We start from the raw sequence: 27,834 nt of genomic DNA, 5'->3' as shown, positions 1-27,834 counted from the left end.
GTGTAAAGTGTCATATGTTGTTATTCCTTGCACATGGAGGAATAAAACGGTCTACTTAAGAAAGCTGCCCTGTGTTGTGTCCTTCCTTGCCCTGGGTAGTGACTAGTCGGTCACAATAGTTTTTGTCAATTTTGTTTTATTTTATTAAGATAAGATTATAGAGACAGGACACTGAAGCCAGAGAGAAGGGAGACACGTGAGACATGATGATGGGAGTCGGATTCAAATTCGGGTCTTCTCGTCTCACGAGAAAGCATGTGGTCCATGATGCAATGACAGAGGGCGCCCCATAAGACACTTTATAATGTGAGCGTCGTTTTATCGTCACATTGAAAACACCACATTCCCTGACTGTTTGAGCAGGTCTGCAATGTCCTCTACAAGGCACCATAGTCTGCCAGATGTTTGCTACCATATGACCTCGGGGCGGGCCATATGAGCAAAATCTAATATCACAATATTTCTGAAAGAATATCTCAACATCGATATTGTTAGTATGACCCGACAGGTCAACTTGATGCAAGATTGGCAGGAAAAAAACAAACAAACAAATGTTTAAATATTTCAGCACTTCAGATGCACATGAGATGAAAGAGCACAGATACATTTAGAGACCCAAGAAACAATAACAAAACTGATAAAAAATATTCTCTTCTTAATAATACACACTTAAAATATTTGAGGCAGCAACACGTTTTTTTCGAAACCATTTTGCAACCGTGATGGCACAACGCGTGAAAAAAAAGATATCGCTTGTCATCTTAACACAAATCAACTAACAGAGCAAGAGGAAGCAGAGAGTAATTATAAAGTGATTGCCTGTTCACATAATTCTCTTTTATGCATAAAAGTAGTAAAGCATCTCATGCCCCACACGTCGTGATTTTCATTTGTTGAAGGCTATCCACCATTTAACCAGGCGCCGCCGCTGTGCATCGAGTCGGTTCACGAAAACACCACATGAAAATCCAAATGTAAACAAACACCGTCACCCTGATCCTTGGGCAAGGCATTCCATTGTCTTTTTTTTTTAAACGCAGTGTTTTCCGTTTGAACTGACTGAGTCGAGTATCAGCAAGTCTCTAGTCGTGGTGAGCACAGCTGTCGTGGTTTGGCATAGCGTATGGTACGATTAAAATCACTCATTGTGCCAAACGGTGGGTGTCAAGTGGAGCGACCCGGCGTGGGAGACACCGTGCACGTGGAGCGACCCGGCGTGGGAGACACCGTGCACATGCACCAAAGACAGCAGGAGAAAACAAGACAAACAAACTGTAGCCGTGCCTCGTGGGTTTAGGAGGCCGGGAAGAAGGACGTTATGTCTCTTAAGTGACCACGTCCACTCAGGAGGCCATTTTGTGTACCGTTTCCTACCAATGGCGAGGTGTGATACTGGCTATCTTGGCATATCAAGGATCTTTGGATGTACTGCAGAAAGAAGGCGATGTTGCGGAAGACGATCGGAGAATTTCCACATGGTCTGGAATTTTCAGGGTTTACAGACACAGCTTCTGTCTGCATCCAACAGGACATGAGAGCTGTGTTGGACGGCTCGCGTGTTGTCCCGATCACACACACAGTACCTGATAGCAGCCAATGGGGACGAGACACGGCCGACAGGGGACAGACAGGAGGAGGAACACACAGGAAGGAGTGGAAGACATTAACGAGGACAGGAGGAGTGACGAGGAGGAGGAGAGCTTGCGTCTGGTCGGTGTCGAAGCGTCAGAAATCAGAGGTTCTGCTGCAGGAAGTGAAGGAGGGAGATCTCGTAATGTTCGCCGGACTCTGGACAGCGGATGCTGTGTCTCTCGTTGGGGTAAATCTGGGGAAGGAGTTCAGGGATGCCAACAGTTATAGTCAATGTATTGGGTTTCCCTGTAGTTGGCCTGTCTTCCACACACTGACACAGCCATGAAGCTCAATGGGCACCGCAGTCAGAAAAATTAACAGTACATACACATCCACTTGATGCCCTCAGCACTTTATACCGCCGTTGAAAACAATGGGTGCTTTACTGCTTTTGATGACGTTTGACACTTTTAAGTGTCCCAGCCTCTTTAATGTTATCACCTTCAGCTGTGTTCACAGGTCAAATGTCCATTTAAAATGAGACTGCATAGTATTGGTTCAGAACCCTGTCACAGTGGACACACAGCTCCCTCTGCTGGTCTGGGATCATATCACAATCTGTCCAATGCGCCCAAGACACCGTTTGATATTACGTATTATATTACGTATTAGTATTAGATGGTAAACAATAACAATAAATACATTTATTAAAACATAACTTTTTTTTTTTTGTAATGTTTTTTTGTGGCTTTCGCCTTTATTTTATATATTATATGGAGGGACAGACAGTAGGCTGACATTTATTAAAACATTACTTGATAAGCACTTGGTCAAGTGTTTTCATGTGTCCCAACAACAACAGAATGCTGAAACCTAACATATGAAACGTTAACATATATTAGTAACATAATGTAACATAACATATCGCAACATAATGTAAGGTAGCATCATAACATTACCTGCAGCTGGTAAGGCTTTCCAGCTTTTATCAGTTGTGAGACCAGGAAGTTGGTGTGGAAGAAGTGAACGTTCTCATCCAGGAAACCATGGAGGATCAGCAATCTGTTAGGCCTGCATGGAAGAACAAAACGTTTCAGTCCAAGGTAAGTGGAACGAGAGACCAGCAGTCTTCTACATACAATCCACCAAGCCTCAATTCAACAACCACCACCACTGGGGCGACTGTGGCTCAAGAGGTAGAGCAGGTTGTCCAATGATCCATGGGTCGGCGGTTCGAATCCCGACTGTCTACATGTCGAAGTGTCCTTGGGCAAGACATTGAACCCCAAATTGCTCCCGATGTGCTGGTTGGTACCTTGCATGGTTTCCGCCGTCATCGGTGTGTGAATGTGTGTGTGAATGTAATGCACAATCTATGTAAAGCGCCTTGGATAAAGGCGCTATATAAATGCACCATTTACCATTTACCACCAATACATGCTTAACAACTGGGACAATAGAGCGTCGCAGTCCCGCCCCCTTTCATGATGACGAGAGCCCCGGAAGAAAATTCCCAATTAATTTTCCCCATAGAGTTTGCAAAAAGTATTTATTTAAAGATTTCGGCGTGGACAAAGCCAACTTGGCTCATGACAAATCATGACAATAAACACAATGTTTTGGGCCGATCAAATACTTAGTAAGAAGAAAAACAAAACAAAGTGTACCCTGCCTATTTTCTCTATTTTGTCACGAGCCGAGTTGGCTTTGTTCGCGGCGTAAACTTATTTAACCCATTTTGGGCGGGAACCCCTTTTGGTGGTTACATACATTATGTTATAATTTAGCTATTGAAAAATAGCTAAAATGTGCCTCAAATCTTTCAGAAATTTTTTATGATTTAGAAAACTTTTTTTTTTTTCGACGTCAGGTCTAAATGGGTTAAATAACTACTTTATGAAAAGTCTATATGGGGAAAATGAATGGGGAATTCTTTTCCGGGCCTCTCGTCGGCGGCGGGACAGTGACGCTCTACACAAGCTTGTAGAACTACTGCCGGCATTTGTAGAATCAGCCTCAGGTCTTATAGGGCTATTTTTTGGGTGTCGTTGACATGAGAACGTTTGAGAACCACTGTATTATTATTATAGTAATGTAGCGTACTCGTTGGGCAGCTTGCGGACGTGCAGAGCCACAGAGCCAGCCTCGTAGCCCTCCTGGTTGTTCTCGGGCGTGCCCATGTAGCGCTCTGTGTAACCCGTGTCATAGGCCATCCACAAGGTGACCGGAGCCCCTGCCACCGCCACCTGCAAACACACACCACTGGTTGAATACTTTATCGACAAGATTGTAGGCCTGTCACAATTATTACATAGTCACAATTCTTTTCATAAGTCATAATCGTCACACATTTTCCAATAATTGCTGCTATTTTACATGTACTGTATACAATTATTGCATGTCAATAATTTCTGTGTATATTTAACTTATTTGTCATATGTGCCCTGTGCAATTATCTATTACGAAGCCTAAAAGGCAAAGGATTTAATTGTGTTCTTGGCATTGAACATATGAATACAAATGTAATCATTAAATCGCAATTATTTTAGTGACAATAAATCGTCAACTTAAATTTGATATTGTGACAAGATTGTTAACAGTACAGGTAGTATAGTTGAAGGTTATCTTAAAAGGAAAACAAAAAGCCTTTGGCGACATGTTTCCATTGTGGTCCATTGTCACTAATACATGAAAAGTAATTCATACTGTAACAGCTGAGCAACATACGCACTCTAAAGCTTAACCACATGAACCCCGGCCTCGCCTTCCTACTCTGGGGTAGCTTAACCACATGAACCCCGGCCTCGCCTTCCTACTCTGGGGTAGCTTAACCACATGAACCCCGGCCTCGCCTTCCTACTCTGGGGGGCAAACATTAACCACATGAACCCCGGCCTCGCCTTCCTACTCTGGGGGGCAAACATTAACCACATGAACCCCGGCCTCGCCTTCCTACTCTGGGGGGCAAACATTCGGTGAAAAGAGCCAATCAACGAGCTCACAACACGTCCTGGCGCTAAGCGCCGTGAGCCGATATAAACTAAAACGTTCCTAAAACCAGCCAACTGTCGTGTTTGTCCTGCTGACCTTGAAGATGTCTGGTTTGTCGATGAGGCCCATCAGAGACAGGAAGCCGCCGTACGACCAACCGTGGATGGCCACGCGACTCATGTCCACAAACTTATACTTGTCTGCAACGTACTGGAGACCTTCCACCTGGTCGTCGACCTCCACCTTACCCTAAAGACGAGATACAATGCAAAAAATTAGCATCATGAACAGAAATAAGGTGCTGCAAGTGATATTCTTTTGGTTACAACCAAGAACGTATGGTCAAAATTATAATCTCTATTATACTGATATACATTGGTAACAGGGGTCTTTGAGCTGGAGAGAAGGGTAAATGGTAAATAGTGTGTTTATATAGCGCCTTTATCCAAGGCGCTTTACATAGATTGTGCATTACATTCAACCATTCACACACACATGCATACACCGATGACAGAGGAAACCATGCAAGGCACCAACCGACATCAGGAGAAATTAGGGGTTCAGAGTCTTGCTCAAGGACACTTCGACAGAGAGATCCCTACTTACTTAAACACTCTATAGCAAGGATTATCAGAATATAGAGCTATTTAACATTTGCTTTAAGTATAGGCATGGGTGTACCATACTAATACTCCGACACCCTACCCCAAACCTAACCCTAACCGCAGGCACGTTGCAATGCATATCGGACCAACGCATGTCGGGAGCAACGGGTGATTTTCGCATGTCAGCCTTTTGGTGTGTCGGATAAGCGTGCGCACCCCGAACCCCACATCCATCCAATGTGTACAGTACATCCACCATCATTACCATTCTGTTCTTCACTGCTCCTTCAAACTTCAGTCCTCTCTGACAGGAGCCTCGTCCATCGATGACCAGCACCACGTAACCCAGAGCGGCCAGCGTGTTCAGACGAAGGTACTTCACCCCTTTATACGAGTTGTTCACCAACTGGACCTGGTACCAAACAGTGCACAACATGCAACTACGATTTAAACTACAGTAATTCACTCTTTTAAATGAGTTGTTCACCAACTGGACCTGGTACCAAACAGAGCACAACATGCAACTACAATTTAAACTACATTTTTCACAATGCCATTCATGAAAAGGTATAAAATAGGGCCTAAGTGGTTAATCAGACTAATCAATTTAGTCTATTACTTAAATAAATTCACATTGTGTTGGTGTTGATTCATTGATGTATTAAAAACACAAGTGATCAAGAAACATAGTCATCCATTATTTGATTAATCAAAAGATGAATTAATAAAATAATCTCTAAGAAAATAAATAGATAGTTGCAGCCTTTCAAACGGTTTCAGTTTCATAAAGTAATTTTTTCGACATTATCGGAACGTCACCACAGTCCAAAGACTTGGAGGTTGCAGTTAAAAATCAAAGAAAACCAAAAAGGTGTCTAAATAGTTTTCCTGAGGGGGTTGTTGTGGAGAATGTGTTGGACAGCAGGTTCACCTGAGGCCCGCCGTACACAAACAGGACTGTAGGGTAATGTGTTGGACAGCAGGTTCACCTGAGGCCCGCCGTACACAAACAGGACTGTAGGGTAATGTGTTGGACAGCAGGTTCACCTGAGGCCCGCCGTACACAAACAGGACTGTAGGGTAATGTGTTGGACGGCAGGTTCACCTGAGGCCCGCCGTACACAAACAGGACTGTAGGGTAATGTGTTGGACGGCAGGTTCACCTGAGGCCCGCCGTACACAAACAGGACTGTAGGGTGCTTCCCGCCTGGCTGTAGGTTGTGGGGCTTGTACAACATGCCATAGATCTGGAACCCTGCCTTCCCTTTGAAGTCAAAGATCTCTGGAGGGCCGCAGTCTGGCGCTGGTCCTGGGATGGACGAACGGACGGACACACACACACGCACACACACACACGGACGCACACACACACACACACACACACACACACACACACACACACACACACACACGTAAGTGTGTTAATTTCGTTGATTAAAACTGTGACGAAGAATGTTCGTCGACTACCTGTTTTTCAGACGAAAAGTAAACAAAAACAAAATAAAAAATAGTTTTAAGAAAAGGAATAAAAGTCATATCACGATAATACGATAAACAACAATATATAGTCTTATCATGAGATGTATGTTGTTATTATTCTGGTACACACCACTGGATAGGCCTGTCACAATTATTACATAATCGCCTAATGCTCATACATTTTCCAAAAATATCATGATTATAGATCAGCTATTTCTGTTTATAAAAAAAAAGGAAAAAAAAGGAATTCAATTATTTAATATGTCAGTAATTTATTTGTATATGCTTTCCCTGGTCATTTTTTTATTACGAAGCATAAAGGGCACAATTAATCTTCAACTTAAATGTGTAGTGTTGACAGCCCTACCACTGTTCTCCATCAAGCTGCACCTGAGCTCAGGTTTTTTGTACAGGGGGCGGTCCTTTTTGTCCTCGGAGGCCACCAGCTTGAAGACCTGCACCACGGGCGGGTCCTTCACGCTGCTGTAATGACTGATGAACATGTCAAAGTCCTGAGGAGAAGAGGAGACATGGTGAGAGGAACCAGGGCAAAGATCCAGCTACTGCTGTGGTTCTGGGCCGGGACCCCCAGCCCCAGATCCAGATACTGCTGTGGTTCTGGGCCGGGACCCCCAGCCCCAGGGGTCCTTTGAGAGGGTTCTAACGAAAATGAGTTGGAATGCAAAGCATTTTCCCTGACTCTGAGGAAATGTCTTTTTTTTTGTTATACTAGCACCTGAATAAAAGGATTTAACTGTCTTAGCTGCTCCAGTGTCTATCCCTTCTGTGTCTATCCCTTCTGTGATTCTTTTTCAAATTTGATAAAATTTCACCCCTTTTGCAACCAAATCTTATTTTAATGATGTTTGGGAGACAAGAAACACTTTCCTGGGGTTTTTATGTGGGTAATATGTGTTTTTAGATATTTGAGTATTTCAAAGTATCACTGGACACTGGGCTCACTACTTCCTGGACTACATGTTGTTGTAGTAAAACAACAATGCACCAAAGCATTATGGGAATTGTAGCCCAGGAAGGAAGTGAGCCCGGTGTCCATGACATCATGGATGCTTTGAAAATAAAATACTAAAATATCTAAAAACACATTACCCACATAAAAACCCCAGGAAAGTGTATCTTGTCTCCCAAACATCATTAAAATAAGATGTGGTTGCAAAAGGGGTGAAATGTCCCTTTAACTGTTAACCCTAGTAGTCACAGTGGCTAAAAGTTCAACTGCAGCTTAAAGTCAACCCAGACCAGGCGGTGGTCTGGCCGACACAGACATACAACATTAATACCGACTGGCTGCTTACTGCATGAACACACAAACAGAGCTAGGTGGAGTTATGTTCATAATATAGTTACAGTACAGCTACAAACGACACAACAAAAGCACAACTAGTCATCATGTATGAATACACACACTATAAACCTAGAAGTTCACTAGTTTCCAGAACGCTGAATAAGCAGTAAAAGTGCAGGTGTACAGTGGAGGCTGTCTAACCTGCAGCCAACCCCATCCATAATACCCAATCCTGCCGCATTCCCCCCATGGCCTACAGTCCTGCTCTGACCTACATAAGGCTGGGGATCTGAAACTACACAAATACCAGCTGGAACAAAACATCTTGTAACTTTTACATGAGCTGTTGTGTTGTTTTGAGAATTACATTTAGTTTATCTGATATTTTGAGGCCCTTTTCTGGGCCTTTGACAGTTGCAGTAGAGAGAGACAGGAAGTCAAACTAGGGACTCCATGTACCCCCCTACTTACAACTTGGCTATCGCAGTGCCCCATATAAAAAAACAGCACCACAGTGAATAAAACCTTAACCAAAAGGCTTTTGCGGTAAAGTTGATAGCATACATACACCATTTAATGGACCCTTTGCTAACTCCCATGCACCCCCTTGCCAGACAAAGGTCTGGCAAGCTGTGCTTCTCACCCATTGATATGCATGTTAAATGACGGTATTTCAAAGGTAATAGAGCTCTAGCCCAGGTGCTGGACAAATGGCAGTACAAGAGAAAGAAATAGTCTGCATTCTCTGCAACACTGGTAAGGAATAACTCAGCTCCACGGGTTTTCTTTCTCAAATGACGGGATTTCTCCATATAAATGATCGATCATTTCAGGAGCAAGAGCTTCAAAATGTCTTCTAAATCTAGTCAACCAGGCTTGCAGTAGGCTATGCACTGGAAAAATGTGCATGACATGTTAGAGCGAGAAACAATATCGAACTCAATCAACTTCAACAGGAGTTAATCACCTGGGTGGGTCAGTTGTGTAACTTCATTAAGCTGTGTATGTGTACAACAACACAACCATGCAAAATAACATTGACAGCTATGATGTGATGGAAGCTTGCCAGAGCATATTAGCAACAGTTGCTAAACTATTTGGGCATTGGACCATCGCTTTTGAGGTGGGTTTTAGCAAAGGGTCCATTCTGTTCTATTCAATAAACAAATACCTGTAAACCCATCATCATGTATTGTTCATCATTTTTACAGCATGGCTCTGCAGCAGTCTAGCAGTCTATAAAAGGTGTTTTACACATTAGTGTTAAAACGTCAATAGGGCCATGTTCTGGCTGAAACCTTGCTCTAATGTATAGTCCTACCGTCACAGATATGTGACAGATGGCACATGGAGTCTAAGATCCACAACGGAACCACGTGGTTCCCAAGGGCTATCATGAGATCCACATGATGTTTGTTTTTAATCCAAAACGCCAGCCTTCTTATATCATGAATTACAATATGGATATAATCACCATATTGCCTAACCTGTGACAGATCATTCATTTACTGTACACATCAAGCAGTGTGGCGTACATCAGTGATTCTCAAACTGTGGACCACAAGGGTATTGCAAGTGGCCCCCCAAAACACTAAACACATTTTTATCCCACGATTTTGCAACCCATTTTTTCACCCAGTGTCCAATGTAATCATGAGTGCTACACTTCCACTGCCAACCTGGGGGGCCAGCGGACTGGCCTCATGCTTCCTTCTATGCATGTGGAGTCCAAGCTGCTTATTTTCATCTGACAGGAGAGTTTCCCCGGCCGGACGTAGCGCGTGGAAGGAACACGTTATTCCGACCCGTTCCTTTCCCCTCCATCAGCCGCCCCGGCTGGCCAGAATTATATGATAAAATATAAAACTAACATTAATATAAAAGAATAAAAATAATATATATCTCTCTCTCTCTCTCTCTGCTATCTGGAAGAAACCACCAAACTCCAAAATGTTCATTTTTCAGCAAATGAAAAAACATCCAGCTCAAGTGGAGTTAGGAGGTTTTTGTCGAAAGCACATTGTCGAATTAAAAAATAAATAAAAATAGCTGGTTTGTCAGGTAGTTCGTCTGGCTCATGTGTGTTGATTACCTGGCTCACGGAGACGCAGTGGGAGAAGCCGGGCTTGGTGAGCCTGACGATCTCCCGCGGGGAGGTGTAGCTCACCACGTACAGGTGGTGCTCCAGGGGCGTGTCCTTGGTGCCCTGGAAGTACACCAGCTCCGCCTTCTCATCCACCCAGATGCGCGGTGTGGTCGAGCGCTGAAACCACCGTGCGTGCACGAGACAAAAGACTACGTTGTTCACTCAATATAAGCCATATTTTAATAAGAGTCACTGTAATAGCAGTGGGTTCTGTGTCCACAGAGAACGCATTTCACACACACACACACACACACACACACACACACACACACACACACACACACACACACACACACACACACACACACACACACACACACACACACACACACACACACACACACACACACACACACACACACACACACACACACACACACACACACACACACACACACACACACACACACACACACACACACACACACACACACAACCTTTTCATGTTACCTTTGCACCGTGATTGGCCAGGACCTCCCACTCTCCCTTGGTGAGTGTCAGCTCCTGTTTGATTGGACACTTGAAGTCATCTGATGAGAAGACAAGCAGTCATATTGTATTATACGGATCTCTTTGATCAAAGAGAACACATGGCACTTGAACTCGCGACTGGCCATTACCAACCATGGGCCGTCAATCAGAGCGTCGCATCCCTTCAGGCGATGGGACGGTAGCTCTGCTACACGCACGCCCATGCACGACGCATGGAGTTTGTTTGGTTACAAGTCAGACAGTCGTCCAGCTCTGCCAGTTTACAGCCATGTGGCTTATTTCTACCCTATAATGTTTTCAGATACATATTTTAGCGTGATGATTAAGTTTAAAAACAAGTTGATACTGTCTGGATGTCATCTTGAATTATGTAGATTAAAAACAGAGCAGTTCTGTAATCAATAGGCATGTAAGGATATATCGTATATCGATATTAATCCCGACGATATGAATCGATTCATTTTTTTTGGGGGGGGGGGGGGGGGGGGGGGGGGCTAGTGTGTGATGTGAAATGTGAGCTTTAGTCATATTCCATCTTATTCAAGTGCTTTTGGTCACTTTCAGTAGTAGAGCACTGTAGAGGGGAGCTGTGTGTGTCTGTGCCCAGGTGATGATGGTCGTTGATGCTCATCAAGGAAGGCAATTATGTTTCTGCACTGTCAAAAGTAATGCTAATTATTTTGCAATGTATTTAAATAAAAAATGTGAAAAAGCTCAGGGGGAAGATAAATTATATAAAATTTAAAATATCGTGAAAAATCGTATCGTGAACCTCATATCGTGATATGAATCGTATCGTGAGTTGAGTGAATCGTTACATGCCTAGTAATCAATGCTTAAAATAATAACTGAAAAAAGTCTATGTGCAATACATGCTCTCGCTGCGCAACATGCTTTCACAGAAGACATGATGGCTTCTATGGAATCCAAATAACTGAAATCAGTCATGGCGACTGAACTTTAAACTTTCATTAAAGTATTTTCAGCATTTTGTTGCCTTCAGCATGTGTGTGTATTGCGTTGTGTTACCTTCAGTGTGTGTGTACGCAGGGGTCCAGGTGTAGCTGCCTTGTTGCAGCTGGGCGGTGACTTTATACAGGTGACTGAATCCAGTCTTCGACTCGTTCACATGGATGAAGGTGAACTCGTCTTCACTGGTTTGGATGAACGTATGGAAGATGTCATGAACCTGCAGACGTTTGAAAATGTGGAAAAACGGTTACACTCGATTTGGTTCTGCTTCTCGCTTTAGCCAGTCTTTACATTTTTCATTTGTAAGAAAGACACAAATTATTAAAAGCACAGTTCAATTGCTTAGGCTTCATCACAGACGATTCACATGTTGCTCTGAAGAGTAGGTTGCACTGCACACGTTGCCGTCACATGACAAAGGAACAGATCTAAAAGCTAACTATGCATCACGCTGCAGCACGTTGTGAGCTTGTAGATCCGTTCTTTTTAGGCTGCAATCACGCAGCCCATTATATATTTTGAATAATGTTTTTTATTTAAATCAATAGCCGAATATTTTGTTCAGGACATGTCACACATGATAAATTCCAGTACCAGGAATGGAAAATGTTTCTTCTTTTCCCATTTCCAAAATTTCATTAAAAATCGTTTATTAATCATAATCGAGGCAAATGTTCAATCATAACATTGTGCAAAAGTTCAATCATAAGCTATTGATTTGAAGTCGTCGTCCCCACCCCCCCCACACACACACACACACACACACACACACACACACACACACACACACACACACACACAGCGTGTAAGTTGACTCACGTTGATCCAGATGTCGGTGGTCTCCTCGTAGATGATGTAGGGTTGGACCCCCTGGGGCAGAGCCTCCAGACGAGCCGTCCTGCTGGCCTCGTCTTCACCCACAGGGACGAAGAGCGCCGTGGGCAGCAGGACGGTCTGCAGACGCTGCTGAGGTCTGTCCATCAGCGTGGCCCAGGCACTGGGACATGGAGACAGGAGACACATCAGGACAGGAGGACATGGAGACACATCAGAACAGGAGACATGGAGACGCATCAGAACAGGAGACATGGAGACAGGAGACACATCAGAACAGGAGACAAGGAGACACATCAGAACAGGAGGACATGGAGACGCATCAGAACAGGAGACATGGAGACAGGAGACACGTCAGAACAGGAGAACTGTCTCGTTATATTAACCCATTAAATACAGCAAGACTATGTCACAATTTTGAACAACTTTAACCATTATTTTATACTTTGGCTATTACGAAAATACCAGATCTACAAGCACATGTAGACACTTGAGCGCCGCTTACATTTTTAGAAAAATGTTGTTTGACACCATTTCCGCCTATGACGACCTTCCCAAAATAGGGAGGCCAGGTTGAAGGGGGTTAAGAGAGACTCACTATTTCCCGTCTTGTGTCCATCCGGCTCTGGAGATGTACTCTGTCCCAGGGAACAGGGTGGTGAAGGGGGCAAGCAGCTCCTTGTCCTGAGTGCTCACAATCTGAGGGAGGAAACGGCAGAGCAACACAACGTTTCAAACTACGGCTGCAGCTACTGTAGCCCCCCACCCTGTGGAGCTCTCTCCCAATGGAGATTTGCCATGATGCATAGTCCACTATAGATAGGTGAATGAACTGTATCTGTCTGTGAGCAGGCATATTCTGTGCCTGTGTGTGCGTGAGTGTGTGCGGTTGTATGAGTTGAGGATTAGGTATTTGAAATGTATTTTTGAAATGCAATGTACTATTTTGTAATGTAATATAATGTATTCTGTAATGTTTTAATTTATTTCTGGACGCTTTAGAATTTTAGCCGAAAGGCTAAAAGAGATCCAAATAAAAATCAAATCCGACTCTGGATTCTGTTATGGCCGCCTTGAAAAGACATCCACTCTCTCAGGCATATGGCAACTAGTCATTTGGTTTGGTGGTTTGTTTTCTTGCTATATATATTTTTTTTTATGTAAAGCACCCCTCCCGGTTCATGAAAACAGCAATATAGATTTAAGCCATTTACAACTTGCGTGTATTTTATCCTTATGTACAAAATCATGTATAAACATTTTTGTCCAAAACCATTTCATTTTAGAGAAAAATATTCCCCAAAAACCATTTAGCATTTAAACAGCGGCTGCTGTTTGCACCAACTGTGTTCATGAATCTACGAAATACAAAACATTTTCTTCTCACGTTGCCTTGAGGGTCCGTTTTAACCTCCACCAGTTTGAGAGTAATGTCTGGATTCTTGCTGCCTGGAAGAGAAAAGAATAGGCCAAAGTTATAAGCCAAAAGAATCATAATGTTACATACGATTTGGGATTAATATTGTGTAGAAACAAGGATAACAATGTACAGATGCCGTGTGTGTGTGTGTGTGTGTGTGTGTGTGTGTGTGTGTGTGTGTGTGTGTGTGTGTGTACCTGTGCGAGGGTATCTGTAGACGTCAGTCTTGCGTTCCTCCAGGATGGGTGAGGGGACGTGAATGATCTCCACCTCGGTTTCATCGACCTCTTCATATAGGATCTGCAGGGTCTTACCTCCGTCAGAATCTGAGACACACAGTGAACACATCAGAGCCCCCGATTCCTCTCAGCTACAGTACAGACATCTCCAGCTACCTGGCAAATCGATTCGTTTCCAATTCAGAGTGGTACGATTCCATTATGAATCGATTACTGATGCATCTCGATTCCAATACACCCCTCAACGTGCGACTAATAAGCAAAGTGTTTTCCAATGATCCATAATAAAAACACGGGTGTGGGTCGGGTGTAGGATTGTTTTCTCGTCTATGATTTATGTATTGTGAATCTGATAACTATATTGAGTACTATGAATTATGTTTTGTTGTACTGCAAGTAGGATAGACATTTATAATCTTTCAGCTTCTGCCTATTCCCTTTGATCACCTTCATGTAACAGTTTCCATTTATTGTTGTAATGTTTGTACTTGAATTTCAGTTTCAAGTGATATTGATTTCAAATAAACTAAACTAAACAGATTAATTTACTTCCATTATCGCTTGTTACACTACAAACAAACAAAAACATCAATCAGCTTTCTTTAAAAAATGAATTATGTACCAACCAAACAAATTATAAATAATTAGATTTTCTTTTTTACATTCGTGAATCGATTCATAATCATCCATGTTCATCGCGATTCATTAATACAGTATATGAATCGATTTAATTTCCCACTCCTAGTACCTACCATCACTCTCAACTGTATATTTCGGCCATATTCAAACTTGCTCTTCTTTATCGTGTAAGGGTGTCATGCAAAAGTAACAAAAATATCTACAAGCTTGTGATCTGTAACAAACTCTGTAAACGCAACAACTCTATACAACAAATGAAATCATTTCTTCTGCAATGTAATTGTATTCTTATTTTTGTTTTTATTTGACCTATTATTGCACTCTCATAATAATCTATGTATTTAGGTTTAATAATTTATGTAAAGCACTTTGAATTGCCTTGTTGTTGTAAATAAACTTATTTGGCCTACAATAGGGTCCGCCAAAACTTCTTCTACATCTACTGCTCATTAACACAATCAGAACCGGGATTTATTTCAAAATAGAAGCTCGGGGTGCCGGGAAGATATGGCCGCTTTTACTCTGTGAGCCCCCCCCCCTTCCGTTCCGGACAAAAACCGGGAGACATATTTTTGCTTGCTTACCTCGCTATCATTACGATTAGTGATGCACCGAATATTCGGCCGCAGAAAATATTCGGCAGAAAATGGCTAAAAATGCATTTTCGGCCAATTTGGTTTCGGCCCGAATAGGCAGAAAATATATCAACGAATACTCGAATAGTGTATGCAATTAATGCATTCAAAAGAGCTGAATAAATGTTTTATGGAACCATAATAGTGATTATTATTTAAGTAAAGTTTTGCCATAACCATTTCTCTTGCCATAAATCAGGTAGCTTTAAGGTACGGCCATGACAGCAATGGTAGGAAAAAAGATATAATAGATATATAATTTGAATATTCCGTATTTGGTTTTCAGCCGACTGTTTCCTATATATTCGGTTTCGGCCAAGAATTTCCCTTTCGGTGCATCCCTAATTACGATAAAGTCGCTGAATTATCACTCGCTTCAAATTTTGAACGAGAGGCACGTTGAAGTCAGAAATGAAGAGCTTAGTATATCCATCTGGTCAAAACCACGGAGAGCTCCTTAGATTACGCGCACCGAGCCTTTCTTTGTGACCGGTAAACAGGGAAGTGAAAGACAACGCACATGCGCGAAGAGCAAGGAGTATGGTGCAGAAGGAGAGGCTAACTATCGTTTGATATCAATGAAAATGCACTAGGATGTGTGTACAAGTACACATCCTTTGGATCCGTCGGTTGGATTAGTTATGACGGTCTGAATGGGTTAATCAGACAGAAACCTGAAAAAGGATTTAGGGACTATAATATAGAAATGCATGACAAGCTTATTCACCTTCAGCATTGACCGGTGACCACCAGTAGCCTGAGAATCGATCAAACTCTTCTTGGATGACGAAGGTGGCTACGCCTGCAGACTTCCCATCATCCTTTATGTTTTCCAGCCCTGGAATATGGGAAGAGATTTGTCAAAATACATTTTTATATCATGGAAACCCATTTGTAAATCATGGAAACACATTAGTAAATCATGGAATATTTGTGCATTAAGGTATTGGATTCACAAAAAATATTGAGAAGAAATCTCTCCCCATACTGGAAAGTTATCCGTTTCTGTTATGCTGACAATGTGATGCGATATGTGTCCTAACGCCTGCGTTTGTATTTAGTAGGATCCTATGGAATTCCAAATCCAATTGCCCTACATGAGCAAGATTAAGTTTTTTCATAATTACCCAGCCCTAGCCAAATACGATTTGTGGAGGTAGCAGTTCCAGGCCGAGGCGTTCCCAGGCCACTGTGAAGATAAAAGCCCAGCACCTGGTCCTCTTGTCTACCCCGTGGCCTCACCCCAACCGGACGTGACTAGAAAACCTCCTTGGGGAGACGTCCCTTACTAGATTGATTCCTGAACCACCTCATCTTCATCTACCCCCAAGTATCTCATGGATGAGCTTCTCAACTTATCCCTAAGGGAGATGCCAGCCACCCTCATTTCAGGTCACTTATATTGTGTTCTTGCGGTTATGGCCCACATTTCATGACCACAGGTGAGAGTACGAATTAAGACTGACCAAAATAGAGCTTTGCCTTCTGGCGCACCTCTCTTTTTGTCACAATGAAGCGCTCCCGCTATTCCGATTCTCTGACTGATCTTTACACCCCATCCTCACAGTAGAGATTATTAAATATTTGTTCTAAAAAGAAAATAGAACAGAATAGTTGACTGACGGTTACTAAATTATGGACATTTCGGCAGGAAAACGACTTAAAGCAGGAGGCCGTTGCCCTGTGACATACTATAGTGAAACACACGGGTGGACTTTAGGACGTGGATATTTTGCTGTTGTGACCTTTATGGCAGTGTGTCAGTCTCTTCTCCTCGCCGGTGTCGATGTTGGTCAGCCAGATGTCCTTGTTGTGGATGAAGGAGATGAAGTTGGAGTCCCCTGGACAGATCTTGGGGTCCATACGGGCGCCTGTACACTGGCTGTCAATCTCTGTTGGGTTCATCGGTTTAGTCTGCACCACGCACGCACGCACGCACGGCACGCGCACACACACACACACACACACACACACACACACACACACACACACACACACACACACACACACACACACACACACACACACACACACACACACACACACACACACACACACACACACACACACACACACACACACACACACACACACACACACACACACACACACACACACACACACACACACACACACACACACACGTTAAGAAACAGTGTGTCTGTTTCTTACAGACACACTTCCAGCAATTTATTAAAATGACTGGATTTGGATTGTCATAATCACCCAGAGCTCTTCTCAAGCCAAAGGAAATAAACACTTAACCTAGTGACAGCCATTAGCTGAATAAAAACAGGTATTTGCATGCATGGATTTACATATCAAGAAGTTCTACATTCTCTTGACTACTGGCACAACTGGTTGTTACATAGTTGCTGAAGGCAAGACGCGACAGTCGTTCAAAATCGCTTGGATCAGGTCTATGCATTAGATAACGTTTTTCTTTCTTTCACTTTTTCTGGCTTTTTTTAGGCTGTCTGATATGTCAGGGATCTGTTCCTATTTAGCCATTTGCCAGGAAAGCTGGCAGCTTACAAAGAGAAAGCAAAAATGCACAGGCAAAGACATCCTCACACATTTTAATCACGTTGGTCTAGAATAGAACAGTAATGTTTGAGTTCTTCCACAAATGAACAAGAAATGTCATATTATACCAGCTTGTTTTTATTTAGCCCCTGATCCAATCTTTTTTTTGAGTGGTGTAAACCACTCCTACAACTGGCTTTTGTGTGCAGAAAAAAATGACCACGGTTGCTATGTTCAAAATAATTTCTGACGTAATTAAATCACACCCGGGTGAACTGGATGACCGTAGCAACCGTGGTCATTTTCTCTGCACAGAAATAGCCAGTTGTGAAATCACATCCAGGTGTGATTTCATTACGTCAGATCAGAGCTGATCAGGCTATATAATACCTTACCTTATTTCATTACGTCAGACCACAGCTGATCATGCTATATAAAACCTTACACCACTCAGTTCTTTATCTGCAGAACAAAATGTAATGTAAACAAAATATGAAATGGTTAGCTCTCATAATCTGAGAGGATGGTGAGCCCTCATTGGCTGGACCAGAGAAGCTGAGAAGCTGTCATCATACACCCCTGGAGTATTTGAAAAACCGTCTGGCAGTTCATGCTCCCGTGTGCATGAATGTTTTATTCATTTATTTCTTTGCTTTGCCGCAGCCAATGTTGCAAACCACTGCACCAATCAGCGTCTAATTGCTGCCAGCAGGCCAGGGAATTAAATCCCCTTATATTTATACAAACAAATAAATAAATAAAACACATCTGTGACAACCATTATTATTTTTCATTAAGAAAAAAACCTGAATTCCAATAATCTCACACCAACCGTACCGCCAGGCTAGACTGGCCTACAACCGCTGACTACGTATTATTAATAGTTGATCGATTATAATAAGAAAAAAGTAATAAAGTGTGGAGGGCTGTGCGTGGTCACGGCAGCAGAACAGGCTGCTGTTATAAAAGTGACCAGCAGCAGTCAGTGCTGAGGTGGTGTTGTGTATAAAAGTGACCAGCAGCAGTCAGTGCTGAGGTGGTGTTGTGTATAAAAGTGAACAGCAGCAGTCAGTGCTGAGGTGGTGTCGTGTATAAAAGTGACCAGCAGCAGTCAGTGCTGAGGTGGTGTTGTGTATAAAAGTGACCAGCAGCAGTCAGTGCTGAGGTGGTATTGTGTATAAAAGTGACCAGCAGCGGTCAGTGCTGAGGTGGTGTTGTGTATAAAAGTGAACAGCAGCAGTCAGTGCTGAGGTGGTGTTGTGTGAACTCACAGTGAAGACGTGGTCCTCGTGGTCGCGGCAGTAGAACAGGCTGCTGTTGGCCTGGAACAGGAAGATGCCGCTGGCAGCGTGGAAGTCGTAGGATGTGATGCCACTCACCCCCAGGCGCTTCCTCTCTCTGAGCAGCTCCTCTTCTCTGGAGTACACGCCATGCTTGGGGGTGGCCTGTGGGGGGGAGAGGAGGTATGTTATACTTTAGCTATTGAAAAATAGCAGATCTACAAGCTCATAGCGCAGCACCGTGTAACCTCTGTGCCCCGACTCACATTGTTTCTATGTCATTTTTGTTTGCAAAGTTTCCATTTTTATGTACTTTATAATATTTTCAACTAACCTGTTGGTCTATGTGACTTTACTATTTATCTGGAGAGTGTGACTGTCAGTCCAGAGTGGAGGTGAACAAAGAGAGCTGGATGAGCAAGAGGATCTTTTCCCAAGTCTTGCTATATTCTATTTGGATTTCTACCCGGAGAAGGAGAACGCGGGTCCATTTAATCCATTACATTAATGCGCCCATTCGATTTATAAACACGGACCCCTTTTCCGGACGGACGGAAGTTGTTGCTGTGTGTGTAGCAGCTAACAATAGCCACACCACTCTAGAGTCGATCGACAACAACGGGAGACAAGAATAAATCTATCGAGACTAGCGACTGGACCGCGGAGCGCCGTCTAACACAGGATCTTTTTTCAGAAAAAGACGGGATGATTTAGATCGCGAGTTATGAACGTTTTAAGATTTTCGTTTTCATCAGCTAAACAGAGGAGGGAGTTTTAGGATGACGTCTCACTCTTGCGCGTCACCGAGGATTGCCCAGGAGGCGCGCCTGGGCTATAGAGCCATGCGATCCGTTCTTCGTCTTTTGGACAATACTTCGTCCTGGGCGTCGGGCGTTACTAATAGAAAGGACAAAGTACTTCGTCCTGGGCGATGGGAGTGTTAACATTTTGTTATTAAACTTTATTTTGCTTTTGATGTATTAAATTGCAGAATGCCGCTGGGGCAAGCTTTTCCGGGAATCTGGCCGACGCTGCAATCTGGCGCGTGGGTGGAGCTTCATTTCCATCCACCAGCTGTCTAAAAACCCAGAAGAGACCCTGGCAGACAGCTTATTGTGTCCACGCATGGAATCTTAGGTGTGCTTACACTGAGAGAGTACCATCTTATAATGATAACGGGTGGGGGCCGTTTTTGTGAACATTAGGTTGAAAATGGGTAGCCCGCTCACCTGGAAACGGTTCAGCAATGGTTTCCATGACAGCACCAGCAGGCCACCTTTAACCATGTCAATCTTAACAATGTCGGAGTACAGTAATGTGTTTTCTCTGATGTCGTAAGGAATTCCTGTAGGAGAAGACATTAATATGGGACACATGATTAAAAGGTTCTGTAAATGATATTTTGTAAAGATTCATCGCATTGGGACATGTGAGAGTTTGGTGGAATACAGTGTGGAGTCAATGAGAGCCAGGTGCACTAGATTATGAACAAACACTATTTGCAATCTTCGTAAAATACTCGGTCGGGAAAATAAAACATTGTTTTCTGCTGTGTTGCTTTTTGATCTGTTCACTGTATAATTTTATTGAGGTATATAAAACAGTACTTTTTTTTTAACGTGCCAAAGTATCGCAAGACTAGTCTGTCATTCGGTCATTAGCCTGTCCCAGCCTGTGTTCTGGTCTAGAGGGGCGGCTTTCTTATATTATTGGTCAATGTATTGTTAGACCAGTTTACTATTGATGCAGTTATGGTCTTCTTTTGGTAATAAAAACTCCTTAAATTGTCACTTCACTGTCACCTCCCAAAAAAACATCATGTGGGTCCCGACACATAGGTTGAGAACCACTGTGCTAAAGCGTCGTTACTGCCACCGAAGTGTTAATTGTAGGGAGGAAATAAAAGTGATTTGTCACCATGGATGCAATAGCCTCAACAGTAAACATTTTACTGTTGTTAAGGGGGCATTGCTTCCATGATGACAAAGCTCTTTTATTAAAACAAGTCATACACCATTCCAAAAGCATTTCCAGTGAGCTGTGATGTTAAAACCACATGAACCCTAGCGACTAGCGGCCCTATTCTGGCCGTGCAAACATTCGGTGAAAATAGCATACTTTTACGCAAGTACATTTTGAATACCGAACTTGTACTTGAAACACACGTGTTTCCGACCGTTCCGGACTGACTCACCGAGGTAGTACAGGCGATGCGCGTGCTTGCTGTCGGCGTCTTTCTTCTGGACGAAGCGGAAGTCGTGCGGCGCCTTGCAGGTGGTCATGCCCCCGTACTGGCGGCCCTGGTGGATGATCTGGCGCAGGTCGTTCCAGGCGTACTTCTCCACCACGTAGGGCACGGGCGCCACATCCGCCATCTCCACCACCTCGGTGCTGTCAGAGAGCTCGTCCGTCCCGGTCATCGCTGCTGCTGCTGCCGCTGCTGCTATGGAGCTGGACACAGAGACGCTATGCGCTTAGAGCAGTGATTCTCAACCTTCTTGAATGGGCTCTATGTCACACGCCATTTTGGAACGAACTTGGGCCCCTTCCCTACTTCCTTCACAGGTGTTACCGCTGATACTAATGAAGGCTCTGTTCCATTCTGGTCAAACAGAGTCATGGTGCTGCTATTGTGCATGTTGGCTCACTGGAAACACTCTGCTACACCAGTGGGTCTCAAAGTGTCCTTTAGTGGGTTCCAAATGGCCCTGTATGGGTGTGTAACTCTGAGCGAGCGTGTACAAATGGACCCATAAGGATCCATTTGTACACTCTCCGAGTTATGGGGGTCCTTGAAAGCATATTAAGACGTAACACATTAAGTAGGGAAGCGGACTGGAAGTAGGAAGTGGATATTGTGTCTGGATATTAAAGGAGAATTCCGGATTAACCATTTTCTTGTCTGATGTTATATCCAATAACGAGTGGCACAGATGAAAAATTACATAACTCCATCCAGAGCGCACCGCAGCTCCGACCGTGCTCGCCAGGTCATACTTATATATTTTTGAGTGGTGCAACCACTCCTATAGACAGCTGTGTGTCCCTGCCTGGGTCCCTGGCTGGCTGGCTGCCAGGAACCGTCCTAGCCTGAAAATTGCGTTTGGTTGGTTTTCACCACCAAGTGTTACTGTTGTGCAGCCTAACACACACACACACACACACATATTAACTGTATATGATGATGGTTTTAGGTGCGACAGTACAGTACAGTTAGAGGGACCCCCTGGGGACTCCGACCCCCACACGGTAACTCTGTCATTTCTCAACCATTTCGGACGTGGGGCGGCTTGCCGGAACCAAGCCACGCCCCTTGGCGCGTTCCTGGGGGTCTGGATGTTCCGGGGACCCCCCCGGGGACCCCCATACGGTAACTGTCATTTCTGGATCGTTTCGGACACGGGGTGGCTCGCCAGAACCGGGCTGGCACCCTGGGCGAGTTTGTGTGGGTCTGGAACTTCCGCGGAACCCCCGGGGACCACCACACGGAGTTGCACCACTCACTTCACATGGGTGTGATTTTTGCTTATTTTGATCACTCAGGGGGGGAAAAACATCTACACATCTGTCTTTCATAATGACCAAATAAGCTGCACAGTGATTTGTCCCGCACTCGGTGCACAGGCTTCCGTAAAAAGGCAAACGAGCCTAAGACCCAGTGTGCATGCTCTGAGCTGCGGTGCGCTCTGGATGTTATGTAATATTTCACCTCCTGTACCACTCGTTATTGGATATAACATGAAATTAAGGTAAGAAATGTGTTAATTCTCCTTTAAAAAGGACCCCCAGTTTGATATGCATTGATTAGAGCACCGGTCCCCAAAGAATATTGTGGGAAACCAAATGCACAATTTGTCATAAATTCAAAACAAATTCAAAACATTTTTCAAAAGACATTTTATAAGGAAAAACAAAACGAACAAAAAAAACCAATTTAAATCAGCTAAATCACGCAACCTCTAATTGGACATTAAGCACAGGTGAACAACATGAACAAGCGGTCGTTCTGTTTCATACCTTTTCTGACGTCTGTCTTCAGTTTGGTCTTCTAGTTTCACCCTCTTTACTCTATGCATCAACTGGCCAACGACTCGGGACACGGCTTGGCAACCTGTAGCATGTTAAAACATGATGAGACTGCGCCTTTGACCAAGTGACAAAATCAAACAGTTGCCCGACATTGCACACACAAATCAGATATTATATCTGAACAAAAAGACATTCATAGACTCTAAAATGCTTTAACAACATAATCCATAGATCAATCTGAAGAAAAGAGAAGAAATGAAAACGATAATGTCCTCCAGTCCTTATTGGCCCACGTTGTTAAAACAGATCCAAAATCAGCATTCGCAATTTTGTCGAAAAGTAAGAAGAAGTGGTGAGTTTTTTTTCTACCAAGAAAATTGCCATGTTGTGGGCAGCTGTCTCTGGGTTTCCTCAAAATTGGGGCTCTGGTGTTTAGAACCATAGCTGCTCAGAGCATGGGAGACCTGACTGCAAATGAGACCGTAGCCTCAGACCTTCTGGCAATGCCACTGTCACAAGTATGACAAATGTTACACCAGTACTCCACATTTTACAGGCTGTGGACACACAGGCTTAGAATGAGTGGTTGACACAGTAGGTCTTGCTTGTGTGTGTCACGAGCAGGAAAGGGGAACATAATAGTTCTTGCCTAATTACCTGAAAATGCAGTTATGCAATGCAGCAACAATTTAGGGCCTATGTAAAAACAAATTGGACCAAGTGATCTAGGTGAGGCTACCAGTGCTCAAGCAGAATTTATATAACCGAAACAAATGTATCTGACTTTCAGAACTAGTTGTAAATTATGCTACCTCCCACAATAACTTTTATTCCTAAAACTAAAAGTACGTAAGACATTCTGAGGATTAGAATGTACACAGAACAGACAGAAGGTGTTGATGTAGCAGCAGGAGATATACAAAATACATATTGTTGCCGTTTAGTCGGGCAGAAACCTTGTATTCCCAAAACTGTTACTTTTCAGATAAAAAAATTATAATCTTGGATCAATATTTATAAAACGGCACAGACAAACTCGCAGAACTACATGTTTCTGTGAGCTTGGAAATCAGCTATTTTTGATATATTTGTGTGGCATCAGGGCCTGATGCCACACACATCATCAAAAATAGTTTGACATATTTCCCAGCCTCTCTTGATCAGGCCCCCAGAGAGGCTGGGAAACTGTGAAGCCACTACCCTGCCGGCCAAAGTTGGAACTGCAGGCAGGCGCAATACATGCACAAGCAAAATAGCTGGGGTTTAACAGAGAGCACTCATTCATGAATCGATTGAGGGCTTCAGGCGCGTTCAGGCGAGTTAGTACTTCTGCATTTCTCAAGAACAGTGTGGAAGTAGAGTGTTCTTCCAGGTGCTGAAAACACCAGTGAGCAACTTTCATTTTAATGAATAGCTGGGGGCGGAGCAGGCCACCATCTAGGTTATATAGACGACAGAGGGGAGCCCTCTGTGGATTACTGAGGTGTACCATTAAGGGTAACAGGTACACTCGCCCCTTTTCCAACTCGCCCCGCGAAAAGTTAAGAACGGTCTCCCCGGAATTTCGACGGCTCGCCCCAAGCCGTGGATAGCTCGCCCCCAAAGCGTGGATATCTCGCCCCACAGCGTGGATATCTCGCCCCAAAGCATGGATATCTCGCCCCATGTTTATTTCATGTTTATTTGACCTTATTTCTAATATTAGAACATTTCGAACCAACATTTAGTTGTTGTTGGTGGTCAAATGATGCATGGATAATGAATGGCTCAACCCCCTCCATTGTTCTGGAAATTCCATTCTGGAGAACATTTAGAACCAGTTTGTTGTTGTTGGTCAAATGAAAATGATGCATGGATAATGAATGGCTCACCCCCCTCCATTGTTCTGGAAATTCCATTCTGGAAAGGTGTTCCATTCCTCCATTGTTACTGAAATTAGTTGTACTATTCTGCTATGTCTGCCTAAAAGTACAGTACTTGTTAGAGTTAAAGATTTAGCTGGGGACCTTGGCCTGTTAAAGTAGGAAAGTCTGTGAAATCTTTCAAAGTACAGGTAAAAATCTCAAAGTACAGGTAAAAACCTCAAAGTACAGGTAAAAATATAGTACAGGTAAAAATCTCTCTCTCTTTCTGTTTAAAAGTAGGCTACATGTAAAAATCTCTCTCTCTTTTTAAAAGCACAGGTAAAAATCTCTCTCTCTCTCTCTCTCTCTGCTGTTACCTCGAAAATACAACGGTTTTACGGGGCGACTTGTCCGGACTTTTGGGGGCAACTAATCCAGACTTTTGGGGGCGACTTCGCCGGGCTTTGGGGCGACCGTTCTTCCCGTTGGGGTGACCGTTCTTCGTCGCTTGGGGCGAGTTGGAATTGGGGCGAGCAGTCTCGTATTCCCATTAAGCGCATTGATTAGCTACTAGCTAGCTCTGTGTGACATAATTTACAGAAAAAACAACAACTAAAAGATCAAATATGGAGATACAAGGTTTCTGCCCAACAGCAGCGATATGGAAACTACATTAATTGGTTTATATTCACACAGGAAGCATATAGCATGGCATCTGGACATCTGTGTCCAGGGCCGGCCCTGAGCAATTTCTGGTTCAACAAGTTTCAAAGGGTCATATCCTTTTCAAATATTTTCCAATTTCAATGAACAATACATCATATGAAAGCTTACATTCTGTAGTTTCATAATGTGTAGAAAGCAGAAAAATGACCATTGCCCCCCCCCCCCCCCCCCCCCTTTTTTGAGGCCCAGCCCTGTCTGTGTCCTGACTCCTTTATACAAATAATATGGGCATAATTTGTGAACCACTGGTGTAGTATGAGAGTGAATTTAATCTCTCATTTTCGTTGCACTTTTTAGACGGTCCCCACCTGCACCCTGTGAAACTGCATCCAGACAGTCACGTCACGAAGATGGCGATGCAAGATGCAGCTTAGAGCAGGAGTCACTTCCTGGTTTTGAAACAGCTGGTGGATCAAAAGTGAAGCTCGCACACGGCTGCAACTTGCAGCGTCGGCAAAATGTTTCTGGTTTTCTGGCCAACGCTCACGTGCGAGCTTCATTTTCCATCCACCAGCTGTTTAAAAACCAGGAAGTGACTCCTGCTCTTAGCTGCATCTTGCATCTTTGTGACTCGACTGTCTGGGAGTACCCACAGATGAGTACCAGTGTTGCCATATCTGCTTATTATAAGCCACATTGGGCTTGTTTTTCTGTTAAGTGACTTAAATATTTTGTAGTTTTGGGTTGCATTTTTGGGGCTTGTTTCTAAAGTGTAGTTGCTTATTTTGGGCTTATTTCCTAATGTTGTTTAAACCAGTGACAGAGGGTATGCGGCTATGCGCGTGACATCATCATACCCGGAAGTTATGCGGGAACGCCTACTGAGTGGCAAAAACTACTTTCTGGCCTTGACAGCAAGCCCCCAGCCAATGTTGAAGCGCTCGAGCCCTACTGGATCAGAGCTGGGACTGAAGGCGGGCCCGTGCATTTAGCAGCGATTTGTACACCAAATTTTGGTGTCCAAAATTCCAAGGGCAGTCCACCCTCTATCCTTTATAACGCTATGCTTGACAGCCCATTACATCCAAACAACATTAAACAACGTTAAACTCACTTTGCATACCCTCTTTTCTCAAACCCCAAAATGAACTATACATCATGTAAATCGTCGCAGCGCTTTACATGATGTATAGTAGGCCTATTTGAGAGTGTCGACAGTTTTGGTAAATTAATACATGGTGCCCACATTTTGTCCAAAAATATAAGAAAGAGGCAGATCTACCGCCTCACAATGTTGTGAGCTTGTAGATCGGTATTTTCACAATATTTATCTGTGGAACCTAGAGTAAAAAAACCCAATTTTGATTATTTTGGAGGGATCCCAAGTCCCAACCCAGTTCAAATGATTGCTTTCATAGACCTGCAGTTGCTTGTTTCGCAAAACCTGGCAACAGTGAATGTGAGATGCAGACAGGGAGCGTCTGGAAACGTCTCTATGTGTGTAGACTGTGTACAGTTCACACATTGAAACTAATGTTATTTTTTTCTAGCTAGTTTCGATTAAAAACAAATGCCATGTAATTTTCGCTGTAAATCGACTCGTCGCTACAACGGCAAAGCGACGTCGTTTGTGATTTACCAGCGTTATATTATGAGCTGCTGATCAGGAAATCTGTGAATACTATTTCTAACTTTATGAACCCGGAAACTGCCACTTCCATTCTGCAAAAACGAAAGTAAGAATTTATTTAAAAATAACAATAAACTCTACATAAAAACTGTTCCTATAGCTGTAATGATGATGTGTTTGTTCTTTTTCCAACACGTTACTTTTTATATTAGACCCGAATTTGTCACAATGATAGAAAGTACCTCCAAGTGAACCGAAAATGAAATAAAACAATACATTATTAATAATAATAATAAATAAGACGTCACCAACTTACCAGCTTTAGGATGTTTACAGTACGTGTTCAAGTCCTGTCAAATGTCACGGCGCAGAAAACAACAAACAAACTGACAGTATAACCACCTATGATAACCACACAGTGACTGTGAGTGAATAAAGATAAATATTCTACTCTACTGGCGACTAGCGGAAACAAACCCAAACGACCTCTCACCCGGATATGATTGCTAAAACAAAGATCTACAGACTA

At 43.3% G+C, this 27,834-nt stretch overlaps 1 protein-coding gene across 1 annotated transcript; it reads right to left on the bottom strand.

The window, feature by feature from the left end:
* Nucleotides 1–550: 550 nt before the first annotated feature.
* On the bottom strand, nucleotides 551–27,814 carry LOC306925919 (dipeptidyl peptidase 9-like). Its single transcript, XM_079505068.1, has 21 exons — nucleotides 27,622–27,814; nucleotides 23,154–23,247; nucleotides 21,331–21,587; nucleotides 20,366–20,481; nucleotides 19,128–19,301; nucleotides 17,076–17,244; nucleotides 16,058–16,168; nucleotides 14,015–14,143; nucleotides 13,785–13,846; nucleotides 12,996–13,096; nucleotides 12,383–12,560; nucleotides 11,621–11,780; nucleotides 10,550–10,629; nucleotides 10,046–10,216; nucleotides 7,015–7,159; nucleotides 6,332–6,477; nucleotides 5,434–5,580; nucleotides 4,660–4,812; nucleotides 3,676–3,818; nucleotides 2,532–2,643; nucleotides 551–1,825 (listed from the first exon to the last, which is right to left on the bottom strand). The coding sequence occupies exons 2-21, from the start codon at nucleotides 23,210–23,212 to the stop codon at nucleotides 1,733–1,735; spliced, it is 2,706 nt and encodes a 901-aa protein (XP_079361194.1). The 5' UTR covers nucleotides 23,213–23,247; nucleotides 27,622–27,814; the 3' UTR covers nucleotides 551–1,732.
* Nucleotides 27,815–27,834: the final 20 nt, after the last annotated feature.

This window comes from Electrona antarctica, assembly GCF_951216825.1.
Source record: "Electrona antarctica genome assembly, chromosome: 7".
In the NCBI taxonomy this organism is placed as follows: Eukaryota; Metazoa; Chordata; class Actinopteri; order Myctophiformes; family Myctophidae; genus Electrona; species Electrona antarctica.
This window is presented reverse-complemented; position numbering and strand designations above follow the sequence as displayed.